At 47.1% G+C, this 20986-nt stretch overlaps 1 protein-coding gene across 4 annotated transcripts in view; it reads left to right on the forward strand.

Annotated features, from left to right (window-relative positions):
• The first annotated feature begins 19749 nt into the window (after positions 1-19749).
• BCL11B (BCL11 transcription factor B) overlaps positions 19750-20986 on the forward strand; it is a 96175-nt gene continuing 94938 nt past the window's right edge. For all 4 annotated transcript variants that reach the window (XM_086748985.1, XM_086748987.1, XM_086748986.1 and 1 more), the window contains exon 1: positions 19750-20172. In XM_086748985.1, the coding sequence (XP_086605111.1) occupies positions 20115-20172 (58 nt within the window). In that variant the 5' untranslated portion in view covers positions 19750-20114. The remainder of the gene's footprint in view (positions 20173-20986) is intronic.

Raw genomic sequence — 20986 nt, forward strand, 5'->3', positions numbered from 1 at the left:
CAAGCTCCAGCAGCTGTATATAAATTAACCTTTTAAGTATGGCCTAATCCATAATGATTCATTGACAGGAATTATTCCAGGAGGCTGAGCTGCAACAAATTGTAGCAGTTGTAGCTAACTACAGCACCTCACAGCTGCTGAAAGCTCGGCTGCCTCTTAAGATGAGGTATCTAAGGGAACATTTTAAAAGGCTTTGACAATGTATTTCCACAATACTTGTTAGAACTAGGACGTCTCCAATGATCTTATGTTCCTAAAGTGGAATAAAAGTATGAGGAATCTGAATATATACATGAAGGATGTTTTGAAAGATTTTTGCTTTTACTGTAGCGCTGACAGAATATGAAAAGGATACTTCACTCCTACACACTGGAGTGGTCACCCAAGAGAGCTCATTTCTTCTGCTCACTAGGATTTAGCCAGGATAGTGCAACGAGCGTTTGAGCTGAGAAGCCTACAGCGTATTTGCAATTGTCAGAATTAAAAGTGAAGGAAGACAAAACAACCTCTCCACTCCCACCCCCTGTCAAACATGCCTAATGAATAGCTCTACATGCACTGTATCAGAAACCCCAAACGTTGACGGCGATGCAAGGCACTAATTTGTTAGTTATCATATGTGACAAATTGTCATCATGGTTCCACTCCTTCAGAGGGTGTTGTGCGTGTGACCTGGGGAAGGGCTCTCAGGCTTGAGCTAATGGGTGTACGACTTGGAACAGAAGATGATGTGCCAAGATGGGAACCACAGAGTGGGCTGCCAAAAAAGAACAGTATAATTATCTGTGCATAATTCACGGCCGGAGAATAAGCTTTCCTCCAAAGTTGTCTGCTGTAGAGCTATACCAGATTCATGGCTTTTTCAGTGAGTATTCACAAAGTAGTGACAATCTGTGCAGAAATGTTCACTTCTCCAAACTTTTTTTTTTTTATTGGACTAAAATAGACATTTCTATAGCACTCTTTGCTCTCAGGACTGGTCTGTTAAGACAAGTGATGACTCACAGATGTATATTCTTACTTTCTTGGATAGTTATCTTTCCCCTCACCCCACCTAATCCCTTCACCGATGAGATTTAAAAAAAAATCTCTGCAAGGAAAAGCACTAAAAATACAAACTATTGCAAGAATATTGACTCACTGAATCTTCAGAGTTGCTGCTGTACTGTGATAACAGTGGTCCTAGTTCTCAGATTCTCAGGACAAACACTCAGACCACATGAGCCAAAGGAAAATGTCCTTTAATTCTTAGCACTTTTAGGCAAAACAACTTGCCAGTTCAGGTTCTGCTCAGTGGATGGCAAGGTATGAATGTACCTGTGACAGTGTATGTATATAGCCCACTGCTCTTTCAGTTTTTGTTGGACTGTATGAGGGTCGTTTGGTTATTGTACCTTTGTCAGAGATACCACCTTTTAATCACTGTTATGGAAGACAGATATTTTGTCTCAGCAATAAGTAAAAACTCATTTTCCAAACTGTGTTCCTTTTTTTTTTTTTGATGGAGATTCAGCTTCCAAAAGAGAAAGCTCAGGAAATTCCTTAGCTAGTAAGTCTTTCTGGAGGAGATCAGGGTGAAGGACCGAATATCCTATAAAGGCTATTCTGAATGGGAGGGAGAAGGCAAAAGAGATGGAAAATGCTCCCATAATTGCTGGCAAGGAAGATGCAGATTTTGCTTGGGCACATTTCTCTTTGAAAGCTGATCCTGTTTTGTAAGGGTAGACAAGGAAGAGTTGCCAAATTCATAGGACAACGAAGTTTGGAAAGCACTGGCAAAATATGTGGAATTGGATTAAATTTGACAAAATTTCATATTGCTTTAAGACTCCTCAGGTGTCCTGAACCGTTTTTGCTCCATGTAGTGCAGATTTCCTGTAGAGCTTTGGGACTACCGCCTGCGTCCTGAGCTGCTTGAAAATGTTACTGTGGGGCTGTAGGGGGCCAGTCTCATGGGTATTTTCCCAAAGAATCGGTGCTGATTTCTCTCTGGTCGATGTGTAGGAACTCTCCCAGAGGAAGTCCTGGTGTTGTAGGGAGCTTGTGGGCACGCTCATGGGCTCTGTGTCATCCAGGAGTGAGTGGGCAAAGCTCTCTGGGTCTAGACGGAGGCTGGAGGGGCAGTGCTAAGTGGACGCGAGAGTTTGGATCTGGAAGTGATGCAAAGCACAAATGTGCTTCCAGGCCCCAAATAGTTCTGGGGTTGGTTGTGTGGGATGACGCTTGTGCATTTGTGGTGTAAGCCTACTCTGTGTCACTACCTTGTCCTCTGTTACTTTGATGATTTATAATTACAAAATTAAAATTCAGGACTGGAGAGAGATGTCTTGGTTCTGGCAGAGTGCTTCAACCAGTGGAATAGTTTCTAATTTTAAGCACATGCTTCTTTGCTTTGCTGGATCGGGGTGCAACTTTCTTGGTAGATACTGTAAGGCTTTAACTTTCTGGGAATGCTCTTGGACAGAGGAAACAAAAACATTTTCTATATAAATGTTTGTGGAAGTTAATAAAAATGTGTCCGTATGCAATGAAAATGAATTTCCACTTCTTTATCATGTTCACCAAACAACTGAACATAGCAATAAGGACCTAAGCTTACATGAACAGTGAGGAGTGATCTCTGCAGCCTATTGATCTGAGTGAGGAAACCTTGGGGCATGGACATGTGCTGCAGTTTGCACTCATGTAAGTGTATTTGTCAGACTGACCAGTGGCCCAGAGAGCATCAGACTGGAGCTGCTTGGGAGTGACTCCTGGAAACACCCCAGGGACAGGCTCGTGCCACACCTGCTGATAACAAGATCACTTCAGTTTCCAGAGATCTCGGATTGAGAGCTTTCATCAGCATTGCGCATTCACTGAGAGGAAATGACAAAAAAAAAAAAAAAAACGTAAAAGAAAAGTACTGGAAGATCAGGTGCGTACATGTAACCAGCCCCAGCATTGATCTGACTTAAATGGTAGCACTTATGAAGCAGATAATCTAGCTTTTCATTGATCTTGGCTATACTAGTAGGGGGCAATATTTACATTTTGTTTAATTGCTCTTGGACAAATTTTCTCCACAGTTTAAAATACAAAGAAGCCTTCCATTAACACCGGGAGAGCAGGACTTTTCATTAATCTGGGTTTTTTTTTTTTCCATCTGTTTTTCAAAAAATACATGGCCTGGTTCTCTATTCTGTTGCTGGTCTTATAGTGGGATAGCTGCACTGAGTCAGGGAAGCAGCAACTACGTCAAAGGCTGCAGCAGAGAAGAGTTGCACCCTGAATATTTACAGCAAACTGCAGAAAGAGTTTTCTTTTTTAAGTACAAAAGAACAAGGAATTATTGTCTTTCTCCCAGCAAAATAGAGCAAAATCAATATTCTTCCGTAAGTCATTTCTTTAAGCTTCCTTCTTTCCCAAACACTCTCACCTTACGCTATCTCCATTCTGGAGATATTCTGCTCCTTTGATGAAGGAAAGAGGGAAACAAGCTTTTTGGGAGGAGTAATTCTTTGGATACATTTTAGGCTGAGATGAATTGCACTAGATAGTGCCCGTTTCTCTCCAGCCATGATAAGAGTTTAAACCCTGCAAATGTGTGTGTGTGTGACTGTACAAGTCCTGCCCATTGCGTCTCGGCAGTCCCATCATGTCTGGCTGGTTTCATCCTGCTGTCTGGTAAAGATCTTGACCCATTTTTGTGTCCAAACAGAGAAGGAGAGAGCAAAGGAGCCGCTGTCCCTTCACGTCCCACTCCACCACTCTGCCAGCAGCTCAGGATACTGTGACTGATGATGCCTTGCTGGACACTTCCAGCTGCCTCCTGGGAACATGACAGGGAGACATGCGTTGCAGGACAGAAGAGTTTATCAGCACCAGGAAGCCAGTGTCTATGGCATATCAGCATAAACAAAGAAATTGTCTTAATAGAGAGCCACACCTAGAAGTATTGCAGTCCTCTCATGGGATCACACAGCATGTGGCACATGAACCCAGGTAGTGAACCCACAGCAGGCAAGGAAGAGCAGGTTTATAGAGCAGTAGCTAGAAAGAGAGCAAACAAGTAACGTGAAGGGAGACAAAAAAACCCCATATAGTAACAGGGAAGCCAGAACCAAGTCTGTATGCAGAGCTGACCATGAGAGATAAAGATGAGAAAATGAAGGTAAAGATTTTTACTGTCTCACTGGGAATTAAAGGACAAGAAGCAAGTGAGATGCTGTTGCCAGGAATAATGCCTGAAACACTGGAATAGCTGATAAAGGTGTTTGATTAGAATCATGACCCTGCAGACAGAATGAGACTCTGGAGAAATAGTCTCTTTCACCCCACCCCAAGAAGCAGGAGTGGAGATAGACACACGCCTTGCAGCGCTGCACAGTCTGTAGCTCTGGAGATGTTAAACATTCCCTAAATGGAGCCAAGATCATCTGTAGGACACATCAGTCCCTCTCACAGAAAAGTATAAAAAGAGGAGATCTAGCCCTAGAGAAACACCTCCAGATAGCAAGGGAACAGCTAGCCATCCCGGGAAAAGGTCAAACCGATACAGGAAAGGGAGCAGCGAGCGGGAGGGAACAGCCCACCAGTAATGCAGGCGGCAGAGGCCAGTGTAGGAGCTCTGTAGTCAAACAACAAGAAAGGTCGAAAGAAAAATGCCTGGCAAGGGCAAAGATGCAAGAGAGGCAGAGAAACAAACCGTTTGCCTCAATCCTGCAACTCCCTGGGGAAAAAAGAAGTGGAATGCCTTTTGGATACCCGCAGTGTGCCTTCAGCAGCAGGAGGGACCTTGGGGGTGTGCACACCCAGTGGAGCACGGCCACTAGCCTCTGGGACCCGCGCCTGCCCTTACATCAACAGCCAGGTCAGAGCCAGGTGGGTCACGACACCACGACGTTGTTGAAAGAAGCGATAAGCAGCAATTCTAACCTGGAAAAATGTGACCATATCGTGGGCATGTACAATAAAACCACCTTGAGGTCAATGGGTAATGCAGGCTGTTGATAATAAATCCATGAAACAAGAGATTTTATCGCTCAGAGTTTATAACAGTTGACATTCAAGATCACCACCCAGGGCAGAGCACTGGGGCAGTGCACGGCCTTCCTCCGGTCACAGTACAAACCCTTGGTACCCTCCGCTTGTATGCGGAGACAGACAGTCTGTGGGCCACGTCCAGGATTCAAACAGGACTAAAGGGCATAGCTCTGTTCCCTGTGCCACGTCAGAAAAGATAACATCGCCCAGAGAGTCTGGCCAAGACACTGTCTGCATCGTGATCGGAGACCTCCTGACTCTACGTCCCTGTGCATCATGTGTAAAGGGTAAAGGAGGGATAAAATGTTCTGTCCTGACCTGGTAGCTTTGAGCACTCATATTTGGACATGTCTGGATGCCTACACAAGGTACCAGAGAGAGATGAATCAGATCCAGAGCTTACATGTTGCTGTTCAAAAAGTGCATTATATACTTTACAATAGATCGCATGCTGCTAATTTATATAATAATAAAAAAAAATATTTCTTCAGCTTGTATTTGTAAGAGATGGCTAAATTTATGGTTTGCCTACTGTGCCAAGAGCCTGGCACACAGCCACGTGCTTTCACACATCTCCTTGCAGTTGATGGGGTTGAATTCTAAAACCAGTGGTGCCATCCTACAGCTGAAGCAACTCTGTCTACACGAGCTCAAGTGCAATCACAGTGGGACCCACTGCCTCTTTGTTTGGCATCAGTGCGTACAAATATCTGGCAGTTCCTATGCAGGTATCTGTATATTTCAAAGTAAATGACATGATAGAATTATCAATAGAAGAAAGATAACTTACACAATAATCATCACTTCCTAACAGCTGAAATTTCAGAGGAATCAGCTCTGCCCTTCTTCTAATGAAAATGAGTAACAAAACCTTACCTATGTGAAGTTTGCCTTTCACCATCGAATAGCTCAACTGTGTTAAAGACTGTAAGAATCTTTGAGAAGTAACAGCAGAACAAACAAAAATTTTAAGCTGGACATTCTCTCCAATAGATGCAAGACAGCACAGATGATGTAGCTTTAAAATAAGGCCTTGTTGAACATTTTTTTATTCCAATGCATACTAGGTAAGGCATAAAACATATATTCAAACTTATTTTTCTTTTGTAAATACCACTTTTGAAGCATGAACTGAGATAAGACATCTGTGCAACAACTGTAGATAAAAATACAGTATTTAATTCTCTTTGAAAAATTATGCTTCTCAATATTCTTCAGTGGGGAATTGTGATTTTTTTTTTGTGCTGGCAAGGTGTGAGCAAGATCCAAGAAGACAATCTCTTGCAGAAAGTGCTTACAAAGCACAAATCAATTTCTTGTGTACCAAGGACAGTCACTTCATTCTGCTCTAAGTAATAGTTAAGCTAGAATACAAGGAGGAAAAAAGAAGATAAATTTGTTAAGCTGGATGCTGATGCTGACAGTGGTTGTTACTCTGTGCACCTGCCTCTCATGAGTCCCAGCCTTATGCTGTGCCCAGCAGGACCCTGAAAGGTGTTTATGTCCCTTAAAAATGTAATTAATACCTCAGCAGAGTCTTCAAGGGGCAGAAGTTCCTGGTTGATATCTGTTTCAGTAGAAACAGAAAAATACTGAGCATCCTCTGGTTTGAAGTGAGGTGGAGGTAATAACCAAAGGAGAGGGAGGACGAGGGTAGGTACAGTGAACCCACCAGGATGCAAGGCAGCGGCGATAAGGATACAGGGGCTCTGCCGTAATGATGGCAATTCCCTTAGCCTGTGGCAGGAATATCTCCCACTGATTAGAGCTAATTAGGGTGGACGAGAGTTGAGCCTTTCTATCCTCCTCGGTAAATCTATCTTTGATGCAGACTGGTTATAGCACGGTTCTGGTTCTAAAATGGGTTTTGAATGTCCTTCCTTCACTGGTCCATTTAAATAAATACAACAAGCTCTCTAGGCCTGTTATGCACAATAAGTCTATTTTTGTTCCTGATGACTGATTTCTTTGGCTCTGCACATGAGGTGAGAACATCAGTTTTGTTTCTTTTTAGCACTTTAAAGGAAGTCTTCCGTAATTTTATGAGTGCTGGAAAAAGTTTAGAAAGGAGGTAAGGAGCTGATTTGGATTCTGGATTCTGCATCTTTTCTTGAGGGACCCTAACTGATTCATTGGTGAGAAAGTTCAGAAATTTTGTGAACAGAAATTGGGAACAACTGGTTCAGTTCCATGTCCTAGCACAGGTTAGTTAGTGAGATCAGTTGGTTGGAAGCTAAAGTTGGGCAAATTCAGGTTGGCAATAAGGTGCGTTGTTTTTTAATTGGGGAAGCAATGTGTTACAGAAACAAATCACTGAGAGTTGTTGCGGACTTGTCCTTAAGTCAAGACTGGGTGGCTTTCTGCAATTCAAATGGGAACTGTGGGTTTGGTTGCTGGAAAGCGTGGCTGAGGTTCTGCTGCCTGCATTATGCAAGTGGCCTCTAGCTTTCAAACCAGCTAATCCAAGCACTCCAGAGCAATGGGCAGATCTGCGAAAGTTTAAAGGGTTGGATTGCAAATGTCCCAGAGACGTGTGATTTGAATACCAAATGGCCACAAAATAAGCCTCCTTGGGGAATCCTAACGTTTCCCCATATCCGTCATAAAAATTAAGACCTGAAGAACACAGGAATGTGCCTGTGGTGACTTAAAGTTAAACCCAAGCGGTACCCAGCAGCATACAAGTGCACCTACGCTGCGTCAGGGTGCAGCAGACTCTTCTGCACAGCACCGCGTGATGCAAGCGGCTGGAGAAGCCAAAGCTAGGCCAATGCCGGGCTGATCCAGGCCAGCCTTGGGCTTCCCATCCGCTTTCCTGCACTGAAGCTCACCTGCTGAACTCTGCAAGGTGAGAGGAGCGTGGCTGAAGTTTGACCTTTGACCCTCATGCGACCCATCAGGCTTTCACTGCAGCCTTAGTTACTGCGCTCATAATTGCTGTGCCCTGGAAGATGGTTTCTGGTCACCCAAAGCCCCCCAGCTCCGCAGGTCTCTGTGTCGGTGAATACTGGCCAGCTGGGGAATGGTTTCAGGGTTCATGCTCTCGAAAGCATGTGAAGCCTGAGCTGACAGAGAGGAGCAAGATGGTAACCACAGGCGCGTGGGCTTCATGAGGTGAGCTGGAGCGGTGTGTGTGCAACTGAAGAAGCATTTGCTGTTTCGGTTCCTTTTATTGTGTTTAGTAAAGTGTCCTTTTTTTCTCTGGAATGCTGAGCCTTTTGGTTGGCACAGTTTCGGCTTTTGGCACATTTAAATTTTTTTCTCTCTGCAGTGAGGAAAAGCTCTTTTTTTAACTGTGAACAGTTTTCATGAAAAAAAAATGCCCAAATCTTAATAAAATCTGAAGGTGGCAGCAACGAAACAGCAGCAGGGCTATGACTACAGCTTCTGGGGCAGGTTTGTGTCACTGAAGAGATCCCAAGCCCACTGCTAAGCTGAGTTTGTAAGGACTCACGACTTGGCAGTTTGGGTCCGGCAGGGTCGGTGGCTGCGCTGGCAAGCCCTGCGTCTCCAGCAGGACGGTCCAGCCCTGCGCTGGGAAGAGCGATGCTTGCCCACCATGGCTGCCTACAGGCAGAAGCTGCCTGTGCGGAGCCCACAGGCACGCCCAGCCCTCAGCAGCGCATCTGAATGCCTGTCTGCAAACACCAGGAAGGTGTACAGGGGTGAGAGTATTTGCAGGTTTTATCTGTGGAAAGTTGATGTATACAGAGGCTTTTAGACATGATGGTTTTACTGTGGTCATATTTTATATCCTTTGTAATATCAGCAGGATGTATCACGCTGAAACTGTAAATTGATTTGCATGGGTTGGTCATCTCAGAACAATGTCCAGCCTGCAGCAAACAGATATGCTGTACCTAGGTTCAGAGATAAGGTGTCTCTCTGTTTGTCAGAGCAGTAAAAGTATTACCACCGGTGTTGCTGGCCCGTACCCATGGTCTGGAGCACCCCACCTCCCCTCCTGTTAGTCCCACAGCTCCTTCTCTGACTTTCTCCACAGCCAAGGGGAAGTGTGGAGAAGTTCAGCAAAGTTCACCTATCACCACCAGGAACTGCCCAAGCAGTGTGGCCGTGATAGAGGGCAATAAAGCAACAGCTGTCATGATGAGTGACCGGCACGGGGTTAACCAGAGCAAAATCCACCCTGAACAATCTGTCTGTGAGGTTTCATCCTGAAAAAGGGGCACAGAACAGCTCAACAGCTCAGCAAGATGCCATAGGGGGACCCCAAGGACAGGGGATACTAGGTCCAAGTGCCTCATGAAGGCTCTTTGAGATTGCCTTCCAAACTGCCCGATAAATTGCAGGCATGGCAGCAACGACAGCCGCGGCAGGATCTTTGTCAGGGGAAAATATCCATCAGCTGCCTAACGCCTGTGTCCTCAACCACAGCGAGTCCAGAAGGTGCCCGGGCGCTCCGGCTGCGGTGCTGGTGCCTGACTTCCCCCAATTAGTTGCGTGATGGTCGGTGGGACAGGAGGCGGGGGGTGAGCAGGTTTTCCTGGATGGAACAGTGGGGGATGATTAGGCAGGGACTGGCAGCGTGCTCCCGCTGCTGCTACTGCTACCGTACGGTGCTTCACGGAGGGGATGCAGAGGCGTAGCAGGCAAGCAGCAGGAGAGTAGGATGCCACATGGCGAGGAGGAGGAAAAGAAAGAGGTGGAGGAGTAGGCAGAAGGGAGATTCAGTTTAACATGGCATGCCAGGCCTCCACTGCTGCTTCCCTCCCTCAGGCCTGCTCATCATGAATTTAATTTGCGCATGGGGTGAGGGGGATTTTGTTGGCATTGTTTTATTCTTATTCGATGTGCTCCTTTGCATGGCAAACGCTGGTAGCGTGCTCATCGCTGTGCATATAGGCAAATGTGGCTTTGGGTGTACTTCAGTCTAAGGCCCTGATTCTGCAAACACATGAATAATCTAAAAAGCAAGAGGACTCAGCAATATACTCAAAATGACACCTGCTTTTGTCTTCATCTCTCTTTCCTTCCCCCTCCCAGTATACTTTTGATTCTGGATAGCTAGTCTGTGCTCAGTACCTCAATTAAAATTTGAATACAGAAAAGATAGTGATTTTTTTTTTTTAAATCTCAATTTAGAGGCTAATCTCATCTATATATCTTCAGTAAAACAAATAAAGTTAACTTGTGCCCTGTTCCAGCTAAGATTCAATACCCGACACCTTCTCTAGCCAGAAAGGCTCAGGAAGGGTCAGGCTTCGAATGGCAGCTGATACGCAAGGGCACTGCTATTTGGAAAGATTTGTCTTAATGTGACTCAGAACAATGTAGGTACATATTTCATAGATGATTGTTTGCTTTGCTTATGGGCATTAACTTGCCCTCTTAAACAGTTGTATTTGGGAAAGCATCCACTGAATTTTTGAGCAATTTAGTGGAAGGCAGTGCAACTACCTGTAATTCTGAAGGGAGATCAGAAAATTCTTGAAAAGTAGAATGCATATATATATATATATATATATATATATACACACACATACACACATGCATATATATGTTTAAAAAATAGATTTCAAAAAACATTCCTGGGCTTTAGTGCGGAGGCTCTGAGCAGCAGCAGGCAGCTCCCTCTTCTTCGTAGCTGCAACATCATTACATGAAGATACAGAGACGCAGGAGCCGCTATTCAAATGTAGCCCCTCAACTTTGTGGCCACACTGGGTTCTATTTTGGTCCTTGCTTCTGAGGCTGCTTTTGATAAAGGGATCAGAGTTTTTCAGCTCCCTGCCATTACATGTTGCTGTTGACCTCTACCTGCTTTTAGCTTTCAGAACTTTGTTTCTATTTCCATTTCTTTAGTGTGAAGGTTGGGGATGGGAATCTGTGTTTTTAAAACCTTGGTGCCAGCTGCTGTGTGCTGTTGTACTGTGGCTGACTTTCACCTCCCTTGTATTTTCTCTTGTGTTACAAGATCTGAATTGTCCAAAGTATCTGCTGGAGTATGGCCTCTGGACCCACACATCCTGGTGACCTGGGACATAAACTGTTGTATGGCAAATCCTGACTTGATCACATTGGCAGCAGAGCCTCAGGAATTATTTAGGCACCTAACGACCACTGATTTCAGTAGCAGGCAAGCCCCAAATTGAAAATCTGTGCATTAATTTTCCTGTGGCTTGATGTGTCCCCTTCAAAATCAGAGTCTTTCCTAAATGCCTTTTTCTTTCCTCCCCTCTGAGCAGACAGTGGTTTTGCTCATCCCTGCGCCACTGTTGCATGATCTCCGGACAATGTTTCCAGTGCATTGTCATAAATCTTCAGTCATGTGTCTTTCATGTGATCTTCAGGCAGCCTGGGTTACGGCACAGGCCACGGGAAGCCAGCAAGGGAGTGAGACCCTGCAGTCACTGAGCGTTGGCAAATTCAAGGGTGTGCAGGTACAGACGCAAACCCTGAGTACCATCCACACACGACATTGGGAGGACCTAAGAAAACTGACCCCCTGCTTGTACAGCGTGGTAGCCTAATACTGAGTAATAACGTAACATTTTAATATTTCTATCATTGAAAAAGAGAGGTAGTGAGGATACTGGGAGACGGATTTTCCGGAGTTAAGAGAACTGGCTTTTAGCCTTTGTTATCTTGCATTTTTGCTTCTGTCCCACAGGGTGGCTGGGTAACCTGCCAGGGTTATAGGAACACCTGTTATGCCTCCTTTTGCTCATCAATAGGAAAAATATCCCAATTGTTACCCACCTTTGTGGATCACCTGGAGATGCAAGTGAGACATAAATGCAAAAATAATATTATTGGTATTGTATTATTATTTTTCCCAAGGAAATCACTGTTTTCCACAAAGTGGAGCACATGATTTCTTGTTTATTGTGTAATAATAGTCTCGCGTTGTGATGGTAAGTAGGACACAGATACAGCTTTTCAGTGATGTACAGTACTCTTTCTTATCTTTAATTAAATGCTATTCCCTTGTATTGAAACATATTCTGTGATTACACGTTTACAGTCTCTTAAGTAACTTACCATCAAATACACTAATGAAAATCAGTGCCCCAAAGCGACTTGTGCCTTTTGTCCTGTACCATCCCACACATCCCTCATTTTAATTTTTTTTTATTATTACTTCCAGTTTCCATTTTTAAAATTAAAGGTCTGATTTAAACACTTTCATACGAATTTCCTCCAACCATCTCTGCTTTTGATCTAGGGACATGTACCTGTCTAACTCTCTGCCCTTCTCCAGAACAGTAACCCCTAGGGATACCATAGAGCATAGAGATGACACAATTTAATAAAGTCACAATAAAACATCCAAGGCCTTTCATACTTTTTCACTTTCTTTAACTCAATTTATTTTTCATTTCATGGACAGAGATTTAGTCCTGGTATTAGTTTATGATTTTGCTGAAAGAATTACCAAACACATACAAAAAGGAAATATTATTTTTATTATTTATTTTGTGCCATGTATACCATAGGAAAAAAAAAAAAAGAGTTGAAATCACTTCAGTACCGCTGTGTTTTTCATTACAAAGTTATTACATATAGAAATTACTCCAAATTATCTGAAATGAATGGAAATTATGAGGTTTAAATTCCCCAGGTTACTGCAAGCACAGCACTGGAAATTTATTTTGTCATCTTGCTGAACATAATTGCTACAACAAAATTTCTTCCATTTTACAACCGCAGCATAACTTATTTATACCAGTGTTGTTGTAATTTTACATCAATAAGTTGCATGGGAAGGAGTACACAGGTGGTAATTGAAAACAATAATTTGTAGTGGGGTCCAGGTGGAACAGTTGGCTCAGAAAAGGCTTCATTTGCTGCTCCATAAATGCTTTGCATCTCTGTAGCCTTTGAGTAGGGTGCTGTCAAACCTCTGGTCCACCCAGCGCTGAGGTGGCCTGATCATCCTAAATTGCACTTCAAAGTGTCAATGGAGGTGAGAAGAACAATGGATCTGCTGTTGTGGGACTGACCTGCAGCTTACACACAAAAGGAAAAGCGAGGTGGCTGAGGAGATGGCAAAATCAAAACTGGGAAAGTGGCAAGGATGATCCTGGAGTGACGAGCAGCACCCTTGAAGAAACTGAGCTGGAAGGAAACACAAGCCAGGTCTGGGGCGTGCGTGTGTGCGCGCGCGCAGGCGTGTGCTCTCAGGGTGTTACAGCTAACACCGGCTGTTGCCCCGGCTTTTCAGCTCAACCTCCTTCAATGAGCATGGCGATGCATTGTCACTTGTTCGTCGAAGGGAATTTGATCATTTTCAATTAAAATGTGAGTAGTTGCCTGAGACATGAGCAATGACGTTCACATTCATACTTTTCTCCACTCTTTATGAACAGGAATGTGTAATTTGGGTGCAATACACAAGCACTCCCAGGCCAGGCATCTGTACTTCTCCGATCCGTAATTGTCAACAGGAATAATGAAACTGCAGAGGCTGGTAGTGAATCCTGAAACTGATGAATTTCCCTGTTTCAGTTCCGTTGCCCAAGTTAAAATAATAAAAATAATAGTAATAACAACAATGCTAATAGGTTACTATGGATATACCTGATTTAAATAAAATAAAGTAGGAAGAACATAGAGGAATAAAGAACAAGAATGAATGTGGTGCTCTTCTCTTCTGATGTTCAGATTTGAATTTTCATGATTCACAAGAGACAGGCTGGATCGTTTCTGTCATGAGTTCAAGCTGAAGATTTCATTGCCACGTTCAGAGCTTAGAGGCTTTTGTTATTTTAAACAATCTAAAGATTTCAAGGCCTCTTAAAATCATCTGAGAAGGGAAAGGGAAGAAATTGGCTGAAACTTGCACTTGAAAGCAGTGGAGAGCTGTATGGATCCCAAATTTCAGGTTGTATAAGTTCTGAGGAGCATCTATGCAGGAGGGGTTCTTTGCCCCCTCCAAATGCAAGCTGAGTTACACATGAATCTCTAGAGAGAGGCAATGTTATGTGTTTCCATAATGGAACAAGTTTTAGAAGTACCTCTTCAGATGAAAATATCCCTCAATTTCTAGGAGTTTTTCAAGGATTTTTTTTTTTTTTTTTTACAGCACAGGTACTAGTGTGTGTTCACAAAACTCAGCTTATTGCATCAAGCAATGATGGCATTTGTTTTCCAAAGACACAACAATCCTTGGATTGAATTCATTTGGGAATACGTGCTGGCTTTTTTTTAAAAAAGCCTCCCCAGCAACAGTGGATTTTGTCCCTCTTCCTTCAATTTTTTTCCTTTTGGTAAATAACAATCCTAACCTGGGGGTTATGGGGATGCCCGAGGGGCATCCTTAGTGGGATGGAGCACAGGTAGCTGTTGGGAGGCTTGGCTCCTATTTACTTTGGCTACTTGTAAAGTGTGTTCCCCTCTACCTTTGCCTGTTGGCGTGTGCACGCAGATGCAGGTGGTCAGTTGCAGAACGAGAGAGGGTGCTGCAGAGATTTGTTACCTGACTTTCAGAAAGACCCTCGATGTACAAACGTAGAGGCAGGTCTTGCTCTCACTGCAGTCCCTGAGGGTTCTACCAGCGATTCCAGTGAATCTCTCCTGTCAGAGAAAGTCTGAAGCTTAAACAGACCAAATTCTGCCTTTAGGGATGCCCCTTTAAACTGAAGAAGGAAAACAGGGCCCAATCCTGCATTTTGTCTTATTAAAAAAAAAAAAAAGGTGTTTTTCGTCTGCTCTTACTTGCTGGTTCAATGATTGGGAGGGAAGGGGGGCGAGGGGAGAGGTATGTTTTGATGTTTATTTTAGTTGGAAAAAGGTGTGGGAGAAAACTGGGCCCGTTTAATGTTTAACTCTTGGAAAGAGGTGGAAAAGCAAGGGACTCTGCAGGGAAAAAAACCCCAACACAAAACAAACAAAAAAAGCCCCACAGACCATTGACTAAGCAGGGGACTCCAGGGAAGGTTTAGAATGTAAATGTTGAGGAAATCTCATTTTCTAAATTCACTCTTTGAAACATCAGCAAGTGACAGTCACCAAAAATAAGGGGATACAGAATGTCTTGAAAACACCGCAAAATCGGCATCGCGTCTGCCTCTCTCCAAAAAGTCTTAGGAATGGGGAAGGGGGATAACACATTATCCTCTTAAGTCTTCATTTCACCGCACCCTCAAATATACCAGTGTCATGGAAAAAAAAAAAAAGCAAGTCAATAAATGTTGCAATTTATATATATTTGAATAGATAACAATTTTACTGTTTGCCATAAATGAAAAACCCTACCAAATCATTCCTCTGATTGAGGTTCTGAAGCCCTGTTTATGGCTGCAAAGTGATTTGATAAAAAAAAAAAATACACATTTTGAGTTATTATATCACCCAGAAATTTGATGCCACTTAACTATGTAATTTTCAGAAATGATATAAAACCACAGCAGAAAAATATTCAGGGAAGCCCAAAAGACCTCTTTTTATCTTTTTTTTATGGGTCTAAAATGAGAACTCGCAGAGATCCTTGCACTGTATGCGAAGGCTGAACTGCCACCTCGGGAGCTTTATTAATATGTATGTAAATATGATCTGGTTAGATCCTGTGCTTCTGTGTCTTTTCACAAGGTGGAGCGGCTAACTAAGCCGATCAGATCAACGCCCTGTGTTTATTCCTTTTCATTTTTTTTTTCTTCCCAAGCAGCAACATTCAAAGATTCAAAGAGAATGAGGACAGCAGCCTCATTTATGTCAAGATCGTCTCAAACCTCCTTCCTTCCTTCCTTCCCTCCCTTCTCCCCCCCTCAACTCCCAGATCTGTATCAAAAACAATTTACTTCTAACTTAGCATGAGCTTTCTCAGTAAAGACTGGGAAGAAACTAAAATCACATCACACAGAATCTGCTGCTCCAATTTTTCTTCCACTGAAAAGTTATTTGAGCAAATGGGGAGAAAGTGGAAATGCATTCAAAATGTGTCCAAGTGACACATCAAGCTTATCCTCCATGAGGATATCGGGACTTCCTCTTTACAGTGAAGCCACTGTTATTTATGTATCTATATCCGTGCCAAATTTTAGCTAAAGACATTGCATGATTTAAAAAAAAAAAAAAAAGAGAAACCCAGAAGCTGAACATGTGTGTGCGGAGAGTTCTTGACTCAGCATGCCTTGTTGTATATAGGATAAAATGGAATATTGAACATCGTATTCACTTGTTTCCACCTATGATAAGGACGGTGTTTCTAGATGAGGACTCCTCAAATCCATGGTATATTATGAAGACAGAAAAGCTGATTACCTTAATACAAGATATTTTGTGCAGGAGAGCACTTTTCTCCACCTGATTTAAAATGAGGGGCTACAGCACCTTTACAGCTAGCATAAAGCTCGTTCTCTTCTTGTAGGTTATGCTCCCATTTTGCCCACTTTTTTTCTTTATTTGGGGGATGTTTTTGTTCTTGTTTTTGGGGGTTGTTTTTCTACAGGGAGCTGTGGCTCCTGGTTTGCAAGACGGTGGCGAGGCCGGGGCTGTGCCAGGGACTGTGAGTGGGAGGCCCAGACCCCCAGACCCCCTTTCCCGGCAGTGGGCACCCAGCACGGCCACCCAGTCTGGGACAAAGCGGGGCGATACGGGGAGCCCCCCCGCCTGGGCCAGCCGTCGGGGACCTCGGCCCCGCTTGGGGGCTGCGGCCACCGGCTGCGGTGAGGGGAGGAGGGATGCAGAAACGCAGGGCCGGCTGCAGATGGAGGGGGTCGAGGGATAGGTCAAGGTTAGAAAGAGCCTGCTATTGATCCGGCTTTGAACGCGAGACAGGGAGAGCAGAGAGACTAAAGGGGGAGCTGTGAGACAAGACATTAACAGCTTTCAGTGCTAATGATCACAAGTGCCAGACAGGGGAGGAAAGAGGAGACTGAGAAATCACTTTGGAATTTTTGTGGGTTTTTTTTTTTTCCCCTCCCCCTATCGGGATGTATTTTCGGAGGGGGTGCTGCGAGGGCGCTGCGAGGGCGCTGCGAGGGGGTGCGGGCGGGAGGGAGGCTCCGACACCGCAGCCGGGGCGCCCGTCCGGTCGATCGTTGCCGGCCCTTATCTCCTGCTCCCAGTGCCCACTGGAAGACACTGGTTAATCAACAGATGATGTCCAGTGACTTCCCGATAAGCCGCGCTCCGAAGGGCTGCAGCTTCCCGCAGCTGCCCGAGGAGCGGCCGCAGCCGCTGCCAGCCGGACTGTGCACCCCGCGGGTGGAGAGTGACCCCCGCCCATTCCCCATCCCCTTCCCCACCGTGAACGCGGCCGCAGCCCCGCGGAGTGGCCCCCGGGCCGGCAGGCACAGCCACACAGAGGCCCGGGAGCAGAGGGAGCAACGCGGGGAGAGAAACGACGGCAGCCCCCGCACCTGCCCGGGCCCCCGTCCCCGCGGGTGCGGAGCTCAGTAGAGGGGAGCCCCCCCTTTCCCGAGAGTACCGCATCCCGGCCCCCGCGGGCTCGGACAACGCTGCGGCCCCGGGGGGAGCGCCTGGGGGTCCCCTCCCGCCCCCGCCATCACCACGCTCATTTTTCTTCGCAGGACCCTGCAAAACCAACCGAAACACACACGGCGAAGAATCTAAAGCGCCGTTAAACGTCTTTTAACGCGTTTGCCGTGCGCTGATAGAGGCGGGGGGAGGGAGGTGCTGAGCTGGGGCAGGGAAGGGCACTCCACGGCTGGGCCGGCGCCCACCGCCCGGCCTGAGTGCTGGGGGCGGGGGGGGAGGGTGGTGGTGGTGAGGGGGTGGTGGTGGTGGGGGTGTCCGGTTGCCGTCGGGCCGGGCTCCGGGGGGCCGCCAGCGCCGAAATGCGAGGCTGTGAGCGGGCGGGCGGGTGTGGGGAGGAGGAAAAGGCAGATTTGCTGGAGGAGGGGAGAGCGATGCTGTTTAGCCAAATTCTACTCAAAAGCTGATTAAGGGCACCGAGATGAATTCTGGTCCCCCACCCAACGCTCTCATGCGATTTAATAAAAAAAAAAAAATAATTTGTTCATTTAACATGGAAAGTAAATGACACGGCTGCAGAGCGGCTCTCCCAGCCGGCTCCGGGTGGAGGCTGCGTTTCCTGGGCTGCTGCTCCATCTGCCTCCAAACCCCAGCCCCCCACCCCCTCCCCGTTCCCCTCGCCCTGTCCAGAGCTGGTGCTGAAAAGCTGTTTGCACCGAACAATTTCCTCGTCTAGGGGGAGAGAAAGACGGAAAAATAATGATAATAATAATAATGGCAGGAGATGGGCTGGGAGAGCGGAGGTAGAGGGGGAAAAGTTGGTTTCCAAGAATCTCCCAAGTTAGGAGCGCACGCAGTTGTGGGCATTTACCTGCGTGTGAAACAGGAGGAAAAGTGCACTGGGATGCCGTCCCTGGGAACTCGGCGTCTCTCGATTCGTGGCTGGGACTTAATTCCTCCAGGGAAAAAATCCTCTCTGCCAGGATTTTAAGTGAAGGAGGGGGGAGGCAGGGGGGTGGGAGAAGAAGGTCGGAGCGCGTTTGCGTGTGCGGATCGGGAGTGTGCGTGTCCCGCTACCATCACACTTCGGGTAGGGAGAGAGGAGGGAGGGAAAAAAAAAAAAAAAAACCCAAACCAAACCAAACCAAACCCCTCTCCCCAGCCCACACAGATATTGATGGTGTAAAACTGTTGGAAAGCAACGCGGGGGGAACGCGCTCGCCGTCGGAGGGAAGCGCAGACCGAGACCCCTCGGGAACTGCGGTCCGGGCCGGCGGCGAGCGCGGTCCACCGCCCAGCGCCCTCCGCCCGGCCCAGCCAGGGAGCGGCGGCGGCGATGAGTAACGGCGAGGCGGCAGCACCGGCGGGCATCGCGCCCCCGCCCCCGGGCCCCCGGAGCAGCCCCCGCCGTGGGCCGCCCCCGCAGTGGCCGGCGCCGGGCTCGGGGAAGTTTGGCCGTGCGGGAGGAAGATGGGGGATTCATCCCCCCCTCCACCTCCGCCCCGCTTTCCCCGGCTGCCGGCACCCCGGGTACCCGAGGGAGCGGCGCCGCACAAAGCCCGGAGCGGCTGCCGAGCCCGGCGGGTGCTGTAGTTTGTGTGCGAGTGTGTGCGCGCGTGTGTGTGCGTGTGCGAGTGCGGGTGTGTGCGGGGTGCGCGAGTGGCGTTTCTTGTTCTCTCGCAGGGTACAATGTTAAAAAGCCACCGCTAGTCGCCCCCAGTGCTCCTACTCTCTGGGTCTTTTTGTCTCTAGTGCAGATTAAACGTCACGTCCGCACTTGAACTTGAATTTTATCCCATTGTACAGAGGCAGCCCCAGCCATAGAGAGACAGAGCGCTCCCAGAGAACCAGGACTCCGCCATCTTCACATTGCAATATATAATAGTAATAGCCAGCACCAGCCCAGCTGCACTGGGGGCTTCCTTCCTTCCAGTCCCGGTGCCAGGCGACGGGGGAAGAGTGCAAAGTGGTGCAGGAGCACTGGCAATCCAAAAGCACCAGGGCAAAGCAGTGCCACTTGAACTGGGAAAGAGGAGACACAGTTTTGGCTACCCCTTTTCAAAAAAATCTCTCTACATTAATCTACCCAGCAAGGGTCAATCTCTGAAAAACATTTTTTTTTTTTTTGGCAATTTTTGTGCGTGGGGCAATTCCAATTCTAGTACTTTTTAAAAATATATATTCCTGATTTTTTTTGCTTTAATTTTTTTCTTTTTTTTTCTTTTTTTTTTTTCTTTTCTTTCTTTTTTTTTTTTTTTTTTTTACCCTCCTGGTGGAAAAGCGCACTTGCCAATTTGCCAAGCACTCTGGAAAGAGGGACAGAGAAAAGTGTCACTGGCGGTGCATATCCTCCTAAGTTCAAGAAGAGATCTGGAAGTCCAAGTGGCAGAAGCAGTGGAGAAAAGACAGTGTGTGAAACAGAGAGGAAAAAAAAGAGCGAGAAAGAGCTTTTCCTGATGATGATGATGATGATTTTTAATTGAGAGGAGATCCCATCCAGTGCACCACAGCAGCAGCAAAAAGGAGGCTTTTTTTCCTTTTTTTTTTTTTTTTTTTTTTTTTAAGAAGAACTCGAGAAAGAAGAAGAAGAAGAAAGAGGAAAAAAAAAAAGAGGAGGAGGATCGCCCCCCCAGCACATCCCCCCAGACCAGTGCAGCTCTCCAGGCGATGCCAGTGTAAATGCCAGGGCAATGTCCCGTCGCAAGCAGGGAAACCCGCAGCACTTGTCACAAAGAGAGATTATCACACGTAAGTTTGAACTTGGAACCAAACCGAGCCGAAATCGAGGAGCAAAATTAGGGAAGGGGAGGAAGCGGTTGGGGGGGGGGGGAGACTCCAGGAGCAACCAAAGCTGGTAAATGACTTCAGAGAGAGGGAGAGGAGAAGGGAATTAAAGAGGGGAGGGGGGTGTGTGGCTAGGGGGGATGGGCTGGGGGTGGAGGGGGGGAGAAGCCCGAAGTTTGCTGTGCGTTTTTGCAGCGGTGCGGAGGTGAGGCGGGCGGGCAAGGCGGCGCGGAGCGGGGCAGGGAGAGCGCGGCGCGGCGTGGGGCGGCGCGGGGCTCCCACGGGCAGCGGGTGCGTGTGCAGGGGGCGGCGGAGCGGAGCTCGCCGGGCCGGGTCGGGCCACCTCGCCGGGGCTCCGTCGCTCCCCCCGCCGGCTCCCTTCTCCTTCCCCGCTCCGGGGGCAGCGCGGAGCGGTGCGAAAAGTTGGCCGAGCGCCTTGCCGCGGCGTGACAGCCGGGCCGGGGCGGGGGGGGGCGGATCAAGGTGGGCAGCGATGGGGTGGGGGGGAGGGCGGGTGAGAAGCGGAGCGGACCGGGGGGGGGACTCCACGGGAAGCACATGGAGGCGGTGGGCCGGGGCGGGCAGGTAGAGGGGCAGCGTGCGCTCTTCCCGCCCCGGTTGCGGGGGGGAGAGCTCTCGGCCAAATCGGGGAGGGGGCTCAGCTCGGCTCGGGCGGTAGAGGCGCCGGGGGCGGACGGAGGGTGTCTGGCGTGGGGCGCGGGGAGAGCCGAGGAGGGGGACGGGGCTGCAGGGGCAGGAAATGCGGGCCGGGCAGAGA

Source organism: Chlamydotis macqueenii, chromosome 5 (genome assembly GCF_036417535.1).
Source record: "Chlamydotis macqueenii isolate bChlMac1 chromosome 5, bChlMac1.mat, whole genome shotgun sequence".
NCBI classification, from domain to species: Eukaryota; Metazoa; Chordata; class Aves; order Otidiformes; family Otididae; genus Chlamydotis; species Chlamydotis macqueenii.